General features: G+C 41.4%; 1 protein-coding gene across 1 annotated transcript in view; it reads right to left on the bottom strand.

Annotated features, from left to right (window-relative positions):
• Window positions 1–14,974, bottom strand: part of KDM2A (lysine demethylase 2A) — a 103,658-nt gene extending 88,684 nt beyond the window's left edge. Inside the window, exon 1 of the mRNA XM_065883057.1 lies at window positions 14,883–14,974. Within this exon, the coding sequence (XP_065739129.1) occupies window positions 14,883–14,924 (42 nt within the window). The 5' untranslated portion in view covers window positions 14,925–14,974. The remainder of the gene's footprint in view (window positions 1–14,882) is intronic.
• Between the last annotated feature and the right edge of the window lie 1,535 nt (window positions 14,975–16,509).

The raw sequence follows: 16,509 nt of genomic DNA, 5'->3' as shown, positions 1-16,509 counted from the left end.
TATCTCGTATCCAGTTAGATATCACAAGAGATAGCGAGAAAAAACTATGAGTGTTCAGGAAAGAGGTTTCCTTCAACATATAGGATTAAGAAAACAATACTGCAAATGGGTTTTAGAGGATGAGAACTAGGGTAGGGACAGGATATCACAAGTGTGCAGGAAAGCCTGAATACCAGGCTAAGGAGTTCGCGCCTATAGTGGCAAACCTTTAAAGTTAACCAAGCACTAATAAGCTATTTCCAAAATGTAAGTTTTATTTTTACTATTCCACACTTGAAAAATGAAAGTTCATCAAGGTTAGATAACTTGCTCAAGTTTACACAGTTTATAAGCTGAAATTCAAAGCCAAGTTTCATGAACCAAGGTCCAGTGTCTGTCCCATGCCACCAGTGACTTTACAGAATGGAAATGTCACAGAGGATAGGAATAACATTATCAGAACCTTAGAAGCACAATATAAGAAATAATGGAGGGACTTCCCTGGTGGCACAGTGGTTAAAAAGCTGCCTGCCAATGCAGGGGACACATGTTCGAGCCCTGGTCTGGGAAGATCCCACATGCTGCGGGGTAACTAAGTCCATGCGCCACAACTACTGAGCCTGAGCTCTAGAGCCTGCGAGCTGCAAATACTGAGCCTGCGTGCCACAACTACTGAAGCCCGTGTGCCTAGAGCCCATGCTCTGCAACAAGAGAAGCCACCGCAGTGAGAAGCCCACGCACCGCAATGAGAAGCCCGCACACCACAACGAAGAGTAGCCCCCGCTCACTGCAACTAGAGAAAACCCACATGCAGCAATGAAGACCCAACGCAGCCAAAATAAATTAATAAATAAATAAACTTAAAAAAAAAAAAAGAATTGACACTAAATAATAATAAAAATTTAAAAATCTAAGAAAAGGCTACTACAATAGTCCAGGCTAAGAGTAAGAACTAGAAGTGGCAGTAGGAACTACAAAGAGATGAATATCAGAAATCCAGCAGGCCTTAGCAACTAATTAAATATGGAGAGTAACAGAAGGAGTAATAGTTGATAACGCCATTAACAAAAAAATGCAGTGGTCTCTTCTATCTTAAAACAAAACACAGCAAACAAATAAACATTGAAGGGAACATTGTCTGGATCTTACACTTGTAGCTAACGACTTGCTCCACTTCTCTGTTCACAGCCCAACTTCTCTAAACTTCTCTTCATTCACTGTCTCTGTTTAATCTCACATTTATTTTGAAGAATGTCTTTTGCCCCCAAATGCCACCAAAACTCCTGTTTAAAGTCACCAATAACCTCTATGTTGCCAAATCCAATGGAAATCTCAAGTCTTCAGTATACTCAGCCCGTAAGCAGCATCCACCTCAGCTGACCACTCTCTCCTCTTTGAAACACTATTAGTGTAAAGTGGTGTTTAAGAATATAAACTGGGGGGCTTCCTTCCCTGGTGGCGCAGTGGTTGAGAGTCCGCCTGCCGATGCAGGGGATACGGGTTCGTGCCCTGGTCCAGGAAGATCCCACATGCCATGGAGCGGCTAGGCCCATGAGCTATGGACGTTGAGCCTGTGTGTCCGGAGCCTGTTGCTCCGCAACGGGAGAGGCGACAACAGTGAGAGGCCTGCATACCGCGAAAAAAAAAAAAAGAATATAAACTGGGGACTTCCCTGGTGGCACAGCGGTTAAGAATCCGCCTGCCAATGCAGGGGACATGGGTTCAAGCCCTGGTCCGGGAAGATCCCACATGCCATAGGGCAACTAAGCCCGTGAGCCACAACTATGAGCCTGCGCTCTAGAGTCCGCGAGTCACAACTACGGAGCCCACGTGCCACAACTACTGAAGCCCGCGTGCCTAGAGCCACCGCAATGAGAAGCCACCGCAATGAGAAGTCCGCACACTGCAATGAAGAGTATCCCCCGCTCGCTGCAACTAGAGAAAGCCCACACACAGCAATGAAGATCCAACACAGCCAAAAGAACCCCAAACTAAATAAACAAACTTATAAAAAAAAAAAATGCAAACTGGAGCCATACAAACCTGGGTTCGAAAACCAACTTCTCCAGTTACTACCCAGTGGTCTTGAGCAAATTATACAGTCCCTTCTTGTATCATTTTCCTGATCTATAAAATAGAGATAATAAAAGCACCTACTTCATAGAGTTACAAGCATTAAATGAGTAAAAATACACTGATGGTTAGAACAGTGCCTGATAAACACTGTTTATCCTTTTTTTTTTTTAAATCTTTTGGCCCCACCACATGGCATGTGGGATCTTAGTTCCCCAACCAGGAATTGAACCCATGCCCCTGCTTGGAAGCATGGAGTCTTAACCACTGGACCGCCAGGGAAGTCCCCAAGGCACAACTACTCTTTTTTTTTTTTTTTTTTTTAAAGAATTTATTTATTTATTTATTTTGGCCACACCGGGACTTAGTTGTGGCATGCAGGATCTTCGTTGCGGCATGCGAACTCTTAGTTGCGGCCTGCATGCGGGATCTAGTGCCCTGAACAGGGATTAAACCCGGGCCCTCTGCATTGGGAGTGAGGAGTCTTACCCACTGGACCACCATGGAAGTCCCAGCACCACTTCTCCTGATTTTCCTCATATCCCTCTGGTTCCTCCTTCTCACCCCCTTTTTAAGTCACTCCCTGTCTACCCAACTTCAACTACCACACGTATGCCGGTAAGATCCAACTATATGCCAATAAGCCCTTCCTGAAGCCCAGAACCACAGCCAGTTACCTACTCAACAGTTCTACCAGGATGTCTCACAGGCACTTCACACTCAACCTGTCCAAACTTAACTCAAAACTGAACGTAAGCTCTTCCCCTCAATCTCCAAACCTGCTCTTCCTTCAGTGCGCCCTGTATCTCAATAAAAGGACTGCACCACAAACCACTCACATGAGAAAAACGTGGGAGTCATGCTCATATGTAACCCTTAACCTCACCCTCCACACAACCAATGAAACAAAGTCCTTTGATTCCATTTCCTAAATATTCCTGAAGACCTCTATAATTCTACTGCCAGCACTCTCAACCATACTACCATCTTATCTTACCTGAACTGCAGTAGCCTCCTAGTTGTTCTCACCAAATCCATTCTTACCTCTCCCTGATCCCTTCTCTACCCTGCAGCTACTGATATTACTCCAAGCATGTTATACACCTCTGCTGAACTTTGCATTCCCACTGCCTTCAGAATAAAGCTCTACCCTTTGAGCCCTGGTCCAGGAAGATCCCACATGCAATGGAGCAACTAAGCCTGTGCGCCACAACTACTGAGCCTGTGCTCTAGAGCCCGTGAGTCACAACTACTGAGCCCACGTGCTGCAACTACTGAAGCCCGTGCACCTAGAGCCCGTGCTCCGCAACAAGAGAAGCCATCGCAGTGAGAAGCCCGCGCATCGCAACAAAGAGTAGCCCCCGTTAGCGGCAACTAGAGAAAGCCCGCGTCCAGCAACAAGGATCCAACGCAATCAAAAATAAATAAATAAATAAATTTAAAAAGAAAAGAATAAAGCCCTACTTGACCTGACCCCTGATCACCTTGTCAGGATTTTAACTGTCTCCACCACTTACTTCCTCTCTCCAGTTACACTGTCCTTTTTGGTTTTGTTTGGTTGGTAGGCTCCTCAAACATTTCAGATTCCTTCCAACCTCGGAGGTTCTGCATATGATAATCACTTCTCCTTTTTGCCTGGTTACCTCTTACTCACCCTTCAGGTCTCAGCTTTAAAGTTTTTCTCAGGAAAAGTGTTCCCTGATGCCTCTTCCCACTCCTGAAGTTTAGATTAGGTCACTCTATTATACACTTTCATTGCCTCCTACATTATCTTTGTAGTCCTTTGCATAACTATAATTAACATTATAAGTATTTAATGTCTGACTTCCCTAACAGACCGTAATCTCGATGATGGAGGGACCATGCCTATCTTGCTCAGCACTGTATCTGTATCCCAAGTGCCCTACATGGTGTCTGACATGTGGTTAAGTGCTTGTAATATTTTCTCATTCCTACCATAGGGCTTTGCATTAGATGGTCCCTCAACCTAGAGCTCTGCTGACCCAGATCTGGTCCCCCAAGGCCTTGACCTTCACAAGACTGGCTCCTCATCCCTCAGGTCTCAGTTACAAACACCATCTTCTCAGGGAGCCTTTACCGATGACCCAACTCAAGGAGTGATCCCCACCCTACAAGTATTTTATCCCCCTCTTAATTTCTTCAAAGTATTCAGTACTACCTGAAACCACAGTTATTTGGAAGTTCTAAAAAAGCAAGGCCCATGTTAAGTGCCTGACACAGTGTAAGCACTCAGCAAACATTTAAGTGAATGAATCTCTTGAGTGAGAAAAGATGACTTGGGGAACACCCTAAATTCAACAGCAGAACATTTACAAACTGCGTTCCAACAAAGTTGAAAAAGAGGCAGTATATCTTAGACTGCCTACTATAAATCCTGGCTCTTTCCCTACTTAGCTGAATAACCTGGGACAAGTTACTTAACTGTGCTATGCCTCAGTTTCCAAACTAGAAAATGGAAATCACAGAACCTACCTCAAAGGGCTGCTGAAAATTAAATTAGTTAATATATGTAAAAGGTCAGTACCAAGCACATAGTATACACTCAATTAATGTGTGCTATTATTCATCAGACTGGACTCTTTTCTCCCTTTGTTTCAAATATACAAGGTGGCTTTTCCTTTATCTTTTTTTTGAAAGAAATTTGTTTTATTTATATTTATTTTTGGCTGCATTGGGTCTTCGTTGCTGCACGGGCTTTTCTCTAGTTGCGGAGAGCAGGGGCTACTCTTCATTGTGGTACGCAGGCTTCTCATTGCCGTGGTTTCTGTTGCTGCGGAGCATGGGCTCTAGGCACACAGGCTCAGCAGTTGTGGCTTGCAGGCTCTAGAGCGCAGGCTCAGTAGTTGTGGCGCACAGGCTTAGTTGTTCTGCAGCATGTGGGATCTTCCTGGACCGGGGTTCAAACCTGTGTCCCCTGCATTGGCAGGCAGATTCTTAACCACTGCGCCTTGAGGGAAGCCCTTTATCTTACCCACCCAGAAAGGGTCCCTTTTTTTTGTTTGCACACTGCCCATCTCCAAGAGCATCTTTCACATAGATAAAGAAATGTGAACGGGTCCCTCAGGAATTGTGCAACATGGTAGCACCATCCCCATGTCCTAGCAACCCCTGCAATTGTGATGATCAAAAGAATAAGATGATCAAAAGACAATAAACACAGAGGTACTTTGGAAATGATTAAAGTACTACAATACAATCACCGTATTTATGAATATACATCCTCTTGAAGTTACTGTCAGAAACAAGAAAGGGTTGGCTAGATTACTGCCCTGACACAAAAGACTTCGTAACTTCTGTGATCCAGGGATATAAAGAGATAAATTAAGGTTGGGGCTACCTTAAATTCACACTGAGGGCCACAACCAGCTCATGAGGTTGTTTCTCAGGAATGGCCATGGGTTTATTCAGCCACACGGTAATCAAAAGTATTTCAATATTTGTTCACATCAACACCCACAGCTTTTAGCTCATTTTTTGCTATCCTTCGAAGAGAATACCAAAAGATGATTTATTGTTATAACTTAACTATTCATCTCAAGACAGTGAGTACTTACTTTGGTTACCCAAATCAAGTGATCTTAGAATAAGTTAAAAGGAATAATAAAGAAATCTGCAACTAGGTTGAGGATTTGCCATGACCATGAAGTTACTTTTGCAAAAATTCAACAACAAAAAAACCACTTCATGCTTATTTGGGCAAAGCCCTGAGCAAAACAATCTGAGATGCTTTCAAGATGTTTTGTGTTGGACTTAAAACTCTAAGATTAACAGCAGATAATCAGGATGGAAACCTAGAACCCATCTACTGGATAGCTCTCTTTAAATCAGTTTTCAATCTCACCCAATTAACACTGGATAATTCTTTGTTATGGGCAATTTGTTTTGGTTTTTGTTTTGGGGGTATAGTTGCTTTACAATGTTGTGTTAGTTCCTGCTGTACAACGAAGTGAATCAGCTATATGTATACATATATCCCCTCCCTCTTGGACCTCCCTCCCACCACCACCCCATCCCACCCATCTAGGTCACCACAGAGCACCGAGCTGAGCTCCCCGCACTATACCGCAGGTTCTGCTGTAGGGAATGTTTAATGGGATGTTTTAACAGCATCCCTAGCCTCTACTCACTAACATACCAGTAGTACTCTCCTAGTCTGACAATCAAAAATGTCTCCAGATATTGCCAAATGTCTCCGGGGGGTGGGGGCAAAAATCACACCCAGCTGAGAACCTCTGCTTTAAACAAATCTGTTCCAAATGTCTAAAACATCTGCCCACACTCACTCCTCCCTCTTTCAAAAATCCCTCCCTCTGATCTTCCTGATAATCAAGACTTAATCCCAGAGTCCACCTTAATTCATTTGTCTTTGCTTCCAAAATCCTCAGAAATCACTTAGTACAACTCCCTCAAGAAGAGGTCAGTTCTCTTGCTCACAACTATAGCTGGTAGTAGAATTGGTACTAGGACTCTGGGCTCATGATCCCCAATCAAGCACTCTTTTCCATCCTAACATGCTGGTATCTATCATTCACCAAGTTTTGTCAGTCCTTCACTGCCAAAGTGTCTTGCTTCTATCTCTTCCTTTCCATTTCTACTATCTATACCCCCCCAGAGCAGTAGTTCTCAAACTTCTGCACACATCAGAATCACCTGGCTTGTTAAAACACAGATCACTGGGTCCCAAACCCCAGAGTTTCTGATCCACCAAAAGTATGAGGCAGGGCCCAAAAATATGCATTTCTAACTAGTTCCCAGACATCCAGATAATGTTTACCTTGCTGGTAAGTGGACCACACTTCAAGAACCACTGCCCTAGAGTTCAGGTAACCTATCACCTCAAGAGGTAATCTATTTCAGTATTCTTCTAGACACCTCCCTGACTTAAAACTACAAAAATATTACTCGTAAAAAAACATTTTGATCAAATTAGTGTTCAATTAAAAACAAACCACAGCTTCTAACGGCTATTTTCCATACCTGGCTTTCGTAGTTGTTTAAAATGTGTTCCCTACATTATCAACACTACCTCCCAAACAAATCTTCTACTTTAGTCCTACTAATCTGTAGTAAAGCTTACGCTCTCTTTAGCTCCTACAAGACCACCCTCTTCCCTCCTCCTCTCTACCTACCTGAAGGAGGCTTCACCACTGTATTTGCCAAAACCACTCATTTGGTCACTATCTGCTGCCTTTTATCTTTAGGCTTTAAGTTTTTACCAAGTACTCACAGATAGAGAAAACCCCCAAGAACCTAAAATTTAAAACAGAAAACAATGATATGAGTGACATGCATAAATAAAAGGCTTGACATATACACAAACTGCATGAATATTGCTATTTTAATAGATCAAGTGCAGTAAGTTCAAAGTTCACAAAAAAGAAAGAACGTGCCAATTTTTAAAAAATATAATCAAATGTTAGCTGTCAAATATTTGTACCTATTAATAGTTATTAATAGCTATTAGTAGCTTAATAGCTATTAATAGCTATTAATATTAATAGCTATTAATAGCTTAATAGCCATTTAGGCTATTAAGCAGATATTTGTTAGGAAAGAAACTGTAACAGTACCCTCAAAAAAAGATGAAGCACTCAGTTTACAACTTCCTACAACAGGAGTACCTATCATTTGTTTTCTGTATGAAATACACTGCAAGAGAGATGATAAGGTGTGAAAGAAGAAACACAGGGTTCAAAGTCCCGTTCCACCCCTTACCAACTTTGTGACCCTGGTCAAGTCAAGGCAGCTCCCTACGCCTCCATTACCATGATAAAAAAAATTAAGGTTGGGGCTTCCCTGGTGGTGCAGTGGTTGAGAATCTGCCTGCCAGTGCTGGGGACACAGGTTTGAGCCCTGGTCTGGGAAGATCCCACATGCCGCGGAGCAACTAGGCCCGTGAGCCACAACTACTGAGCCTGCGTGTCTGGAGCCTGTGCTCCGCAACAAGAGAGGCCGCGACAGTGAGAGGCCCGTGCACCACGATGAAGAGTGGCCCCCGCTGGCCGCAACTAGAGAAAGCCCGCGCACAGAAATGAAGACCCAACACAGCCAAAAATAAATAAATAAATTTATTAAAAAAAAAAAAAAAATTAAGGTTGGAAACTATACCATCTACCTTACAGGGCTGTTTTGAAGATTAAATAAGGTAACGCATTTGAAAGAACCTAGCCTAGTACTTGACACATGATAAATCTTTATTGAATTTTAACCTCTGTTGATGTGAAAGCACAATGCAAAACACTGTATTATCCCAAAAATGAGATAAAGAGAGCACATTAATAAAACCTGACTAAGGATGTCCATTCCCCAAGAAGAAAAATAAAAAGGAACAGAAAATAAGAATGTTATGTCCCTCTGCATGGTATACAGCAAATGTATCCATTCCCTGACTTAATGGTCAAAACCAAGACTTTTTTTTTAACATCTTTATTGGAGTATAATTGCTCTATAATGGTGTGTTAGTTTCTGCTTTATAACAAAGTGAACCAGCTATACATATATCCCCATATCTACTCCCTATCCCACCCCTCTAGGTGGTAACAAAGCACAGAGCTGATCTCCCTGTGCTATGCGGCTGCTTCCCACTAGCTATCTATTTTACATTTGGTAGTGTATATATGTCCATGCCACTCTCTCACTTCGTCCCAGCTTACCCTTCCCCCTCCCCATGTCCTCAAGTCCATTCTCTACATCTGTGTCTTTATTCCTGTCCTGCCCCTAGGTTCTTCAGAACCTTTTTTTTTTTTTTAAGATTCCATACGTATGTTAGCATATGGTATTTGTTTTTCTCTTTGACTTACTTCACTCTGTATGACAGACTCTAGGTCCATCCACCTCACTACAAATAACTCAATTTCGTTTCTTTTTATGGCTGAGTAATATTCCATTGTATATATGTGCCACACCTTTTTTATCCATTCATCTGTCAATGAACACTTAGGTTCCTTCCATGTCCTGGCTACTGTAAATAGATCTGCAATGAACACTGTGGTACATGACTCTTTTTGAATTATGGTTACCATTTCTCAGGGTATATGCCCAGTAGTGGGACTGCTGGGTCGTATGGTAGTTTTATTTTTAGTTTTTAAGGAACCTCCATACAGTTCTCCATAGTGGCTGTATCAGTTTACAAAAACCAAGACTTGAGAGTAACACAAACACCGTCGCTTGCAACTTCACAACTTTAAGGTTGTCTTAAAGTCAGCAAAAACCTTAACATGGAGGGTTTAGGACAGGATTTCAGATAGGAAACTTAAAATTCAGATTGAGCTTTTACAGTTAACTAAATATTTTCTTATCTGTTCTAATGGCTTAAATACTATAAATGTGTTCATGTGGCACGTGTGCTAAGCATAAGTTTTTATTTGTTAGAGCTTAGGCCTTCTGGTTCTTATGTATACTACAGAACCCAATACCCCAATATTTTGTTCATCCCTGTATACCAAACTCTCCTCCATTCTAGTGATCTATTCCTAGCAGTCAAGAAAACTCATAGCAAAGAAAAGTAAATACTTATGAAGGCTTTCAACAATATCAACAAACACTTATTGAGCATTTTCTACATTGCAGACTGAGAGTACTTTCTTCTCTCTTTTTGAGGCTAATTATTGAGCACTTTCTATGTGTCAGGCACTATTCGAAGCATCCAGTAGACACCATAAACAAAAACAAAGTCCCAACTCTCAAGGCGCCTGTACTCTAGTGGATAGATATGCACAAACAAACTTAAGTATGGTAGTGATTAGTGCTCGGCAAAATAAATAAGAGAAGGTAATGGGGCTTAAATACAGCCCTGTATTCTGGGTCCCCAAAATACGGGTAACTGTGGAAGACTGATGCATAAGTATAAAGAATTAGCTCCCTCATCATCTGCATTTTGAATGCCAAAAATGGGCAACAAGTTTTTCCTACATCACCAGGAAGGAGACTGCAACACTCCGAACAATGTACTCCTCCACCAATAGAGACTGACAGTTAAGTCTAATGGAATGATGATAAATAAGCAAATTCAACAATTTAGACCATCTATAATTTTTTAATTATTAATAAACTATGGAAAAACTTGCTTAAAATTAGGTTTTTATTTTGCCTGGTCTATTCCTGGGCAGAAAGACCTTAGAGCGGGGACATTCAAAGTGCGACTGTTTGTAAAAGGGATAATCTGTTCATTGCTCCTGAATCTGGGGAGACAATTTTAAGGATGACCCAAAGAAAGGTGAGAATATCATAAGGACTCAGTGTCCTCAGTTTCTTGCAACAGATAAATGATTTAGCTATTTCAGAGAGAATCATATGTAAGGCATATTAATAGGATTGAGCATCCAGTAGTATAATAACATCCTTTAGAAAATCTCTTCATCTTAGCATCAAGATTGACAAGCAAGCTGAATTCTCAAGTAAATCAGCATCTCTCCCTTCAGATAACAGCACTAGGCTTAGGTGAAGTCAAGGGAAAAAAATATTCAGGTCATATAACTTCTTTTACCCTGAAGTATATTGTCTTCACCTTCTTTTACATTGATTTAGGCGTTCATTTGTTTCTACAATTGCCTTTGGCAGGGGTCAGTGAATTTTTTCTGTACTAAATGTAACTATAGCTTAAGCATTTACTTCAGATGCACATTATTTTGTCCTTGATTTTATTTTTATTATGCAATAATAAGGATTACTCAGAATTGGTGTGATTTCAAAAACTTAAAAGATCATTGGCTGGGCTTCCCTGGTGGCACAGTGGTTGAGAGTCCGCCTGTTGATGCAGGGGACACGGGTTCGTGCCCCAGTCCGGGAAGATCCCACATGCCACGGAGCGGCTGGGCCCGTGAGCCATGGCCGCTGAGCCTGCGCGTCCGGAGCCTGTGCTCCGCAACGGGAGAGGCCACAACGGTGAGAGGCCCGTGTACAGCAAAAAAAAAAAAGAAAAAAAAAAAAGATCATTGACTACAATTGCTGAGGATTTAACTAACATTTTAGATTAAGAAACAGTAAGATATTATGTTGAACATTCCCTATAAACAAACATTTAAATATACATGGCTGTAACAAACATTCAAAAATACTTCAACACTTTGGCTCCTGAAACCAAATGAAGAAAAAAAGTTCTAAAATTAGTACCTGTCCATGTTTCTCAGTAAGGTCCTACATCTTAATTTACTAGAAATACAGAAATAAATCATCGTTACCTCAGGATAACCAAATATCCACCCATCACCAACCTGAAGCTTCTATCCCTCTCACTTGAATACCTCCTCAACTATGTCAACTTCTCATGGAGATCTATCTGGCTTTCTTCTAGAAATCCAAACACAAAACTACTAATCTTTTCATTAAAAACAAAACGGTGGCTTGTTTAAAAAAGTCAAAACAGCATTTACCCTCCCTTGTATTCCCTACACTGCAAAATAAGTAAATGTTCTAGTTCCAGAAAGAAGAGCTTATGCCCCCAATCCACACGTACATACCATATTCAAAGGTGTAATTCTCTTCTACATGTAATAGATAATACTAGTTTGACAAAAGACAAGCCAATTTTTAAAAACTAGCTATGTCTGATTTTTTTTAAAATGGCTTGTCACAAAGATGATACAAACATATCAAAATTTATCTCACCAAATCCAGTCTGTGAACTTGAAATAGCTATGTCAGTTAAAAGCATTAAAAAGGATCTATTCAATCATGAATAATACATATTCTTATAAGTAAGAATACAACTTTTTTTTTTTTTTAAGATAGGTAAAAGATCCTCAATATTAAAGTCACTCTTGTTCTGAAATGAGTTTGGCCTCAGACTGTTAATACTGGTATACTACATTTTCTCTCCCAAGAGGCTATTTTGAAAGTATGTCACAGAGGGATAACCATTTAGGTTTTGTCCTTTAAAACAATATGGAAGTGATAGCCAATAACACTATAATCAATGCACTAGGTAATTCAATTCAACAAACATATAGTATGAGACCACACAAAGTTTAATCACCAAGCCAAATTAGCACACCTGTCATTTTGTCTCTCTTTCAAACTTCATGTTCCATGGCCAGTAACTGCAAAACAAAACTAAGTTCTATACCTTGACTTACTTTAAAGAGATACAGTGTTATAGCTACTGTAAAAATTAGCCTTTATGCCTTCATGTCAGTCTTAAAATTCCTCAAATATCTAACTTCATCAATAGAGAATTCTGTAATATAAGCACTTGCCACAGAGACATTAAAAGTTTGGTAGGCAGGGCTTCCCTGGTGGCGCAGTGGTTAGGAATCTGCCTGCCAATGCAGGGGACACGGGTTTGAGCCCTGGTCCAGGAAGATCCCACATGCTGCAGAGCAACTAAGGCCGTACACCACAACTACTGAGTCTGCGCCCTACAGCCCGCGAGCCACAACTACTGAAGCCCACGCGCCTAGAGCCCATGCTCCGCAACAAGAGAAGCCACCGCAATGAGAAGCCCGCGTACCACGACGAAGAGTGGCCCCTGCTCGCCGCAACTAGAGAAAGCCGGCGCACAGCAACAAAGATGCGACACAGCCTAAAATAAATAAATTTAGGGCTTCCCTGGTGGCGCAGTGGTTAAGAATCCTCCTGCCAATGCAGGGCACATGGGTTCGAGCCCTGGTCTGGGAAGATCCCACATGCCACGGAGGAACTAAGCCCGTGTGCCACAGCTACTGAAGCCTGCACGCCACAACTACTGAAGCCCACGTGTCTCGAGTCCGTGCTCCGCAATGAAGAGTAGCCCTCTTTCGCCACCACTAGAGAAAGCCCACACACAGCAATGAAGACCCAACGCAGACAAAAATAAGATAAATAAATTTTAAAAATAAATAAATAAATAAATTTTAAAGTTTGGTAGGCAGACTGCCATTCAAATTAGCCACCAATATGCTCTCATATCAAAAGTTATGTTATGGGGCTTCCCTGGTGGCGCAGTGGTTGAGAGTCCGCCTGCCGATGCAGGGGACACGGGTTTGTGCCCCAGTCCGGGAAGATCCCACATGCCGCGGAGCGGCTGGGCCCGTGAGCCATGGCCGCTGAGCCTGCACGTCCGGAGCCTGTGCTCCGCAACGGGAGAGGCCACGACAGTGAGAGGCCCGCGTACCACAAAAAAAAAAAAAAAAAAAAAAGTTATGTTATGGAAGGGATTTACACTTTGGATATAATTTTGTCATGTAATTTAAAAAAGGAAAACAGACATCAGTCACCCTAAACTCAAGATTATTACCCAAAATTCTAAGTGAGCAAGATTCTCCCAAAATATTTGCTGTACCCTCTTACACAACACTGCTACAAAAACACATAAACCAAAAGAAAAAATATGCTAGATAAGGAAAAGGTTAATGTGTGCAACAGGTAGTAATCATTTTACAATTAAAAAAAAAATCTTACCAGGACAAAAATCACAGATTCTTTGGATCTCCTTACCACTACCTCCCTATCTTGTTAAAAAATAAAAACTTGCTTTGAAAGACTGGATCCCAAGATCTCTCAGATATTTATGAAACAGCAATTCTACCAGCCTGACGTGATAAAAACGAAAATCCATATAGCAGTAACTAACCGAGAAAAGAGTTTTGCAGCATCTTCTTTCTTTTCCCCCCAAAAAACTGATTTCAAGAAATGTCAAAACAAAAATAAATCCTAAACGTACAAAATTCCACTGATGATATACTTTATTTCTAAAAGTTAAAGAATTATAATCTCAACACACAGATTAGGAGACAAGACGCAAATCTCTGAAATAAAGCTCTGCCAGAACATATTGCCTACTGGATACACTTGCCAATACACACCACACCTTTTCAACAGTCACACTGGGGCATGGGGGGGGTGGGCGGGGGAGAACAGCCTTTTCTCAAAGAGTCTGGACATTATCAGAAAATGAATTAAAGAATCACTCTTTTTTCCTCCAAATTCAGTCTAAAATGCAGAGCCAAATAAAACCAGCATAAATTCCTTTAGTAATTTTCTAGGTCTTTCAGTTCACCAAATTTTACATAATGCATATAGTTCTGTGGCTTTCCTCATTCCCCACTCTACAAATAAAGTCAAATTTCTGAAACGAATATATGGTGAGAATATTAATAAAGCTCTCTTTGACTAGGGAAAACAAAAATCAAATTCTTAAACTCCAGTAGGGAAACCTTGAGAGGAAAGCAGGAGCCTAATGGACAAAGTATTCATATGCACATACAAACTAATTCCTTCCAAATCATTACTAAGTAAAAATTTATTTCTATAAGATATATCACATACATCCCTCCCCAAATACAAAATACAGAACTTTATCAGCATCCAGTATTCTACCTTCTCTCAATCAATCCCCTTCAACCCTATCAGTGTTAATTTGTGTTAAAAAAAAAAAAAAAATCCACATTTCCACTCCCCAGCTCAAAGCCAAAAATCTTGGTACACAATAATCTAAAAAAATTATACAGAACTATCCTTCCTCAAACAGTTTTGTTCCTCAAATTTACATTCAAATCTAACTTAATCAATTAGATTTATTACAATGTCAGTATTGCAAAATTAGGAATCCTTGTCACACTGTAATCCACAAAATCCTTTGATTTACAACGGTTTCAGCATTAGTTAAAAGCTACCTATAAATCCATTTCCAAATAGGATGACTACTAAGACTCTAACTACTTGGCCTAAAATTCAAATGAGATACTAATACACCTTCCCTCCTCTGGTGCAGAGAAAAGCCACCTGAAAAGTTTTAATCACAGTATGTTCACAAATGTAAACAAAATAGTTTTTCTGCTTCAAAATTGGAAAAAAAGAAAAGAAAAGAAAAAAAAAGACAAGAAAATACTAACCAATCTCTGGCTGTAACGAATCCTTTCTTCTTCGGGTTCCATCTCTCACTCTTCTGTTGAAATTACAGAAAGAAACCACTCCAGGGCTGCCTTCCTCTTCCTCCTTAGGAACCAGATTGCAACACTAAAGAATAATGATATGAGCAGAGATGAGAACTCATCCTCGAACTCAACCTTTCTTTCCTCGGAATGAAGTGTTTAGGATATGTGTAAGTTAAAGGCTTCCTGAGAAATCTGGTTCCTCTTCATCAGTTTGGGACCTCTCAGCTCTGGGGCAAGTGGTTCCATGTCAAGATCAACATTAATCACATTACAACTGTCTGAGGCCTATAGGCAAGAAGATGTTGGTTTCAGTTCCTTACTGTTGGGCTATACCACTTGTTTCTCCCCACAGGATTACAATACGCAAGGCTCCCCTTCAATGGCAGCATTAGCAAAAAAGAAAAAGAAAAAAGGGGGGGACACAGGACTTTTCTCTCTTAGAGAGCTGGCCAGGTGAAGCAGCCACTGAACTAATCCAGATCCTAACCAAATTAGTTCCCTCTCACCCGTAATTAGAAACTAAAGAAAAGGACAGACTAACTATATAAGAAGAGAACAAGAAATTAGGATTTAAATAGACTCCAAAACAATTTCCCATACACCTCTAGTAAATCCGTATGCAATCGTCGCCTTCCTTCCTAGACTCCCCGGATCTTTTCATTCCCAAACCAACCCTCCACCCCAACACAAGATGTGTACAACTCTGAAACAAATTCAAGGGAGTTGCAAATCAGACACAAAAATTTATCAGATCTTTCTGTGTAAAGTAATAAAGATTTTACCTAGAGACGTAAGTAAAATTCATCTTTTCCAAACATTAAAGACCGGTTTGCGCGACGGCCGATCCCTAATACCAAGAAAGGTTTTCCTTTTTCCTAAATATTCTCAGGGATAATGGCTTCCATAGAGAATGCAGATTTTTTTTTCTTTTTTGTAACTACATTAAGGCCACGTTAACAGCATCCTTTCAAAACTGCTACGAGACCACTGGACCTGATGACACAGTTTGCAAGAGCAGTTCGTGGCAGAGCCCTCCTGGAGGAAGCCCTCGCCCCAAGTCGGGAGGGAAACCGTGTTTGCACCCCCTGGGCGAAGACCGCCCGGGCTTGAGAGCAGCCAGGGCCCGAGAGGGAAAATGGAAAATCTCGCCGGGTTCCCCCAGGAAAAGGCGTTTCAATGGTTCGTTCAACCATCGGAAAAAGAAATAGAAACTTTACATTAAGTCTTTAGATAACACAGCGAACCAAAACTTCCAAGGGGGGGGGGCGACAGGAGGGGGAATCTCACCGGGGATTTTGCTCGTGAGTTCTTGTCCAAGTGAGAAGTAAAAGATTCCAAAAACTGAGAGGAAAAATTAAATCCCAAACGTCGTCTTCGGGTTTTTTCCGTGGATCAACCCAGTATCCAGAGGGTCACAGCGACCCGGAAAAGAGAGGAAACAGTTGCTGAATCAAACCTCCTCTTCTGGCTTTGGAGACCGGGAGTCTGAGGCGTCAGGAGAGGGGAGCGCGACCCCTCGGCGCCGAGCCCGGGGCGCCCCCGCCTCCCCCGGGCCAGCGGTCAGCAGCCCGAGCCCGAGCCCCGG

The sequence above is a fragment of the Phocoena phocoena genome, chromosome 8 (assembly GCF_963924675.1).
Source record: "Phocoena phocoena chromosome 8, mPhoPho1.1, whole genome shotgun sequence".
Lineage (NCBI taxonomy): Eukaryota > Metazoa > Chordata > Mammalia > Artiodactyla > Phocoenidae > Phocoena > Phocoena phocoena.
Note: the sequence above shows the minus strand (reverse complement) of the source record. Positions and strands in the feature narration are given on the sequence as shown.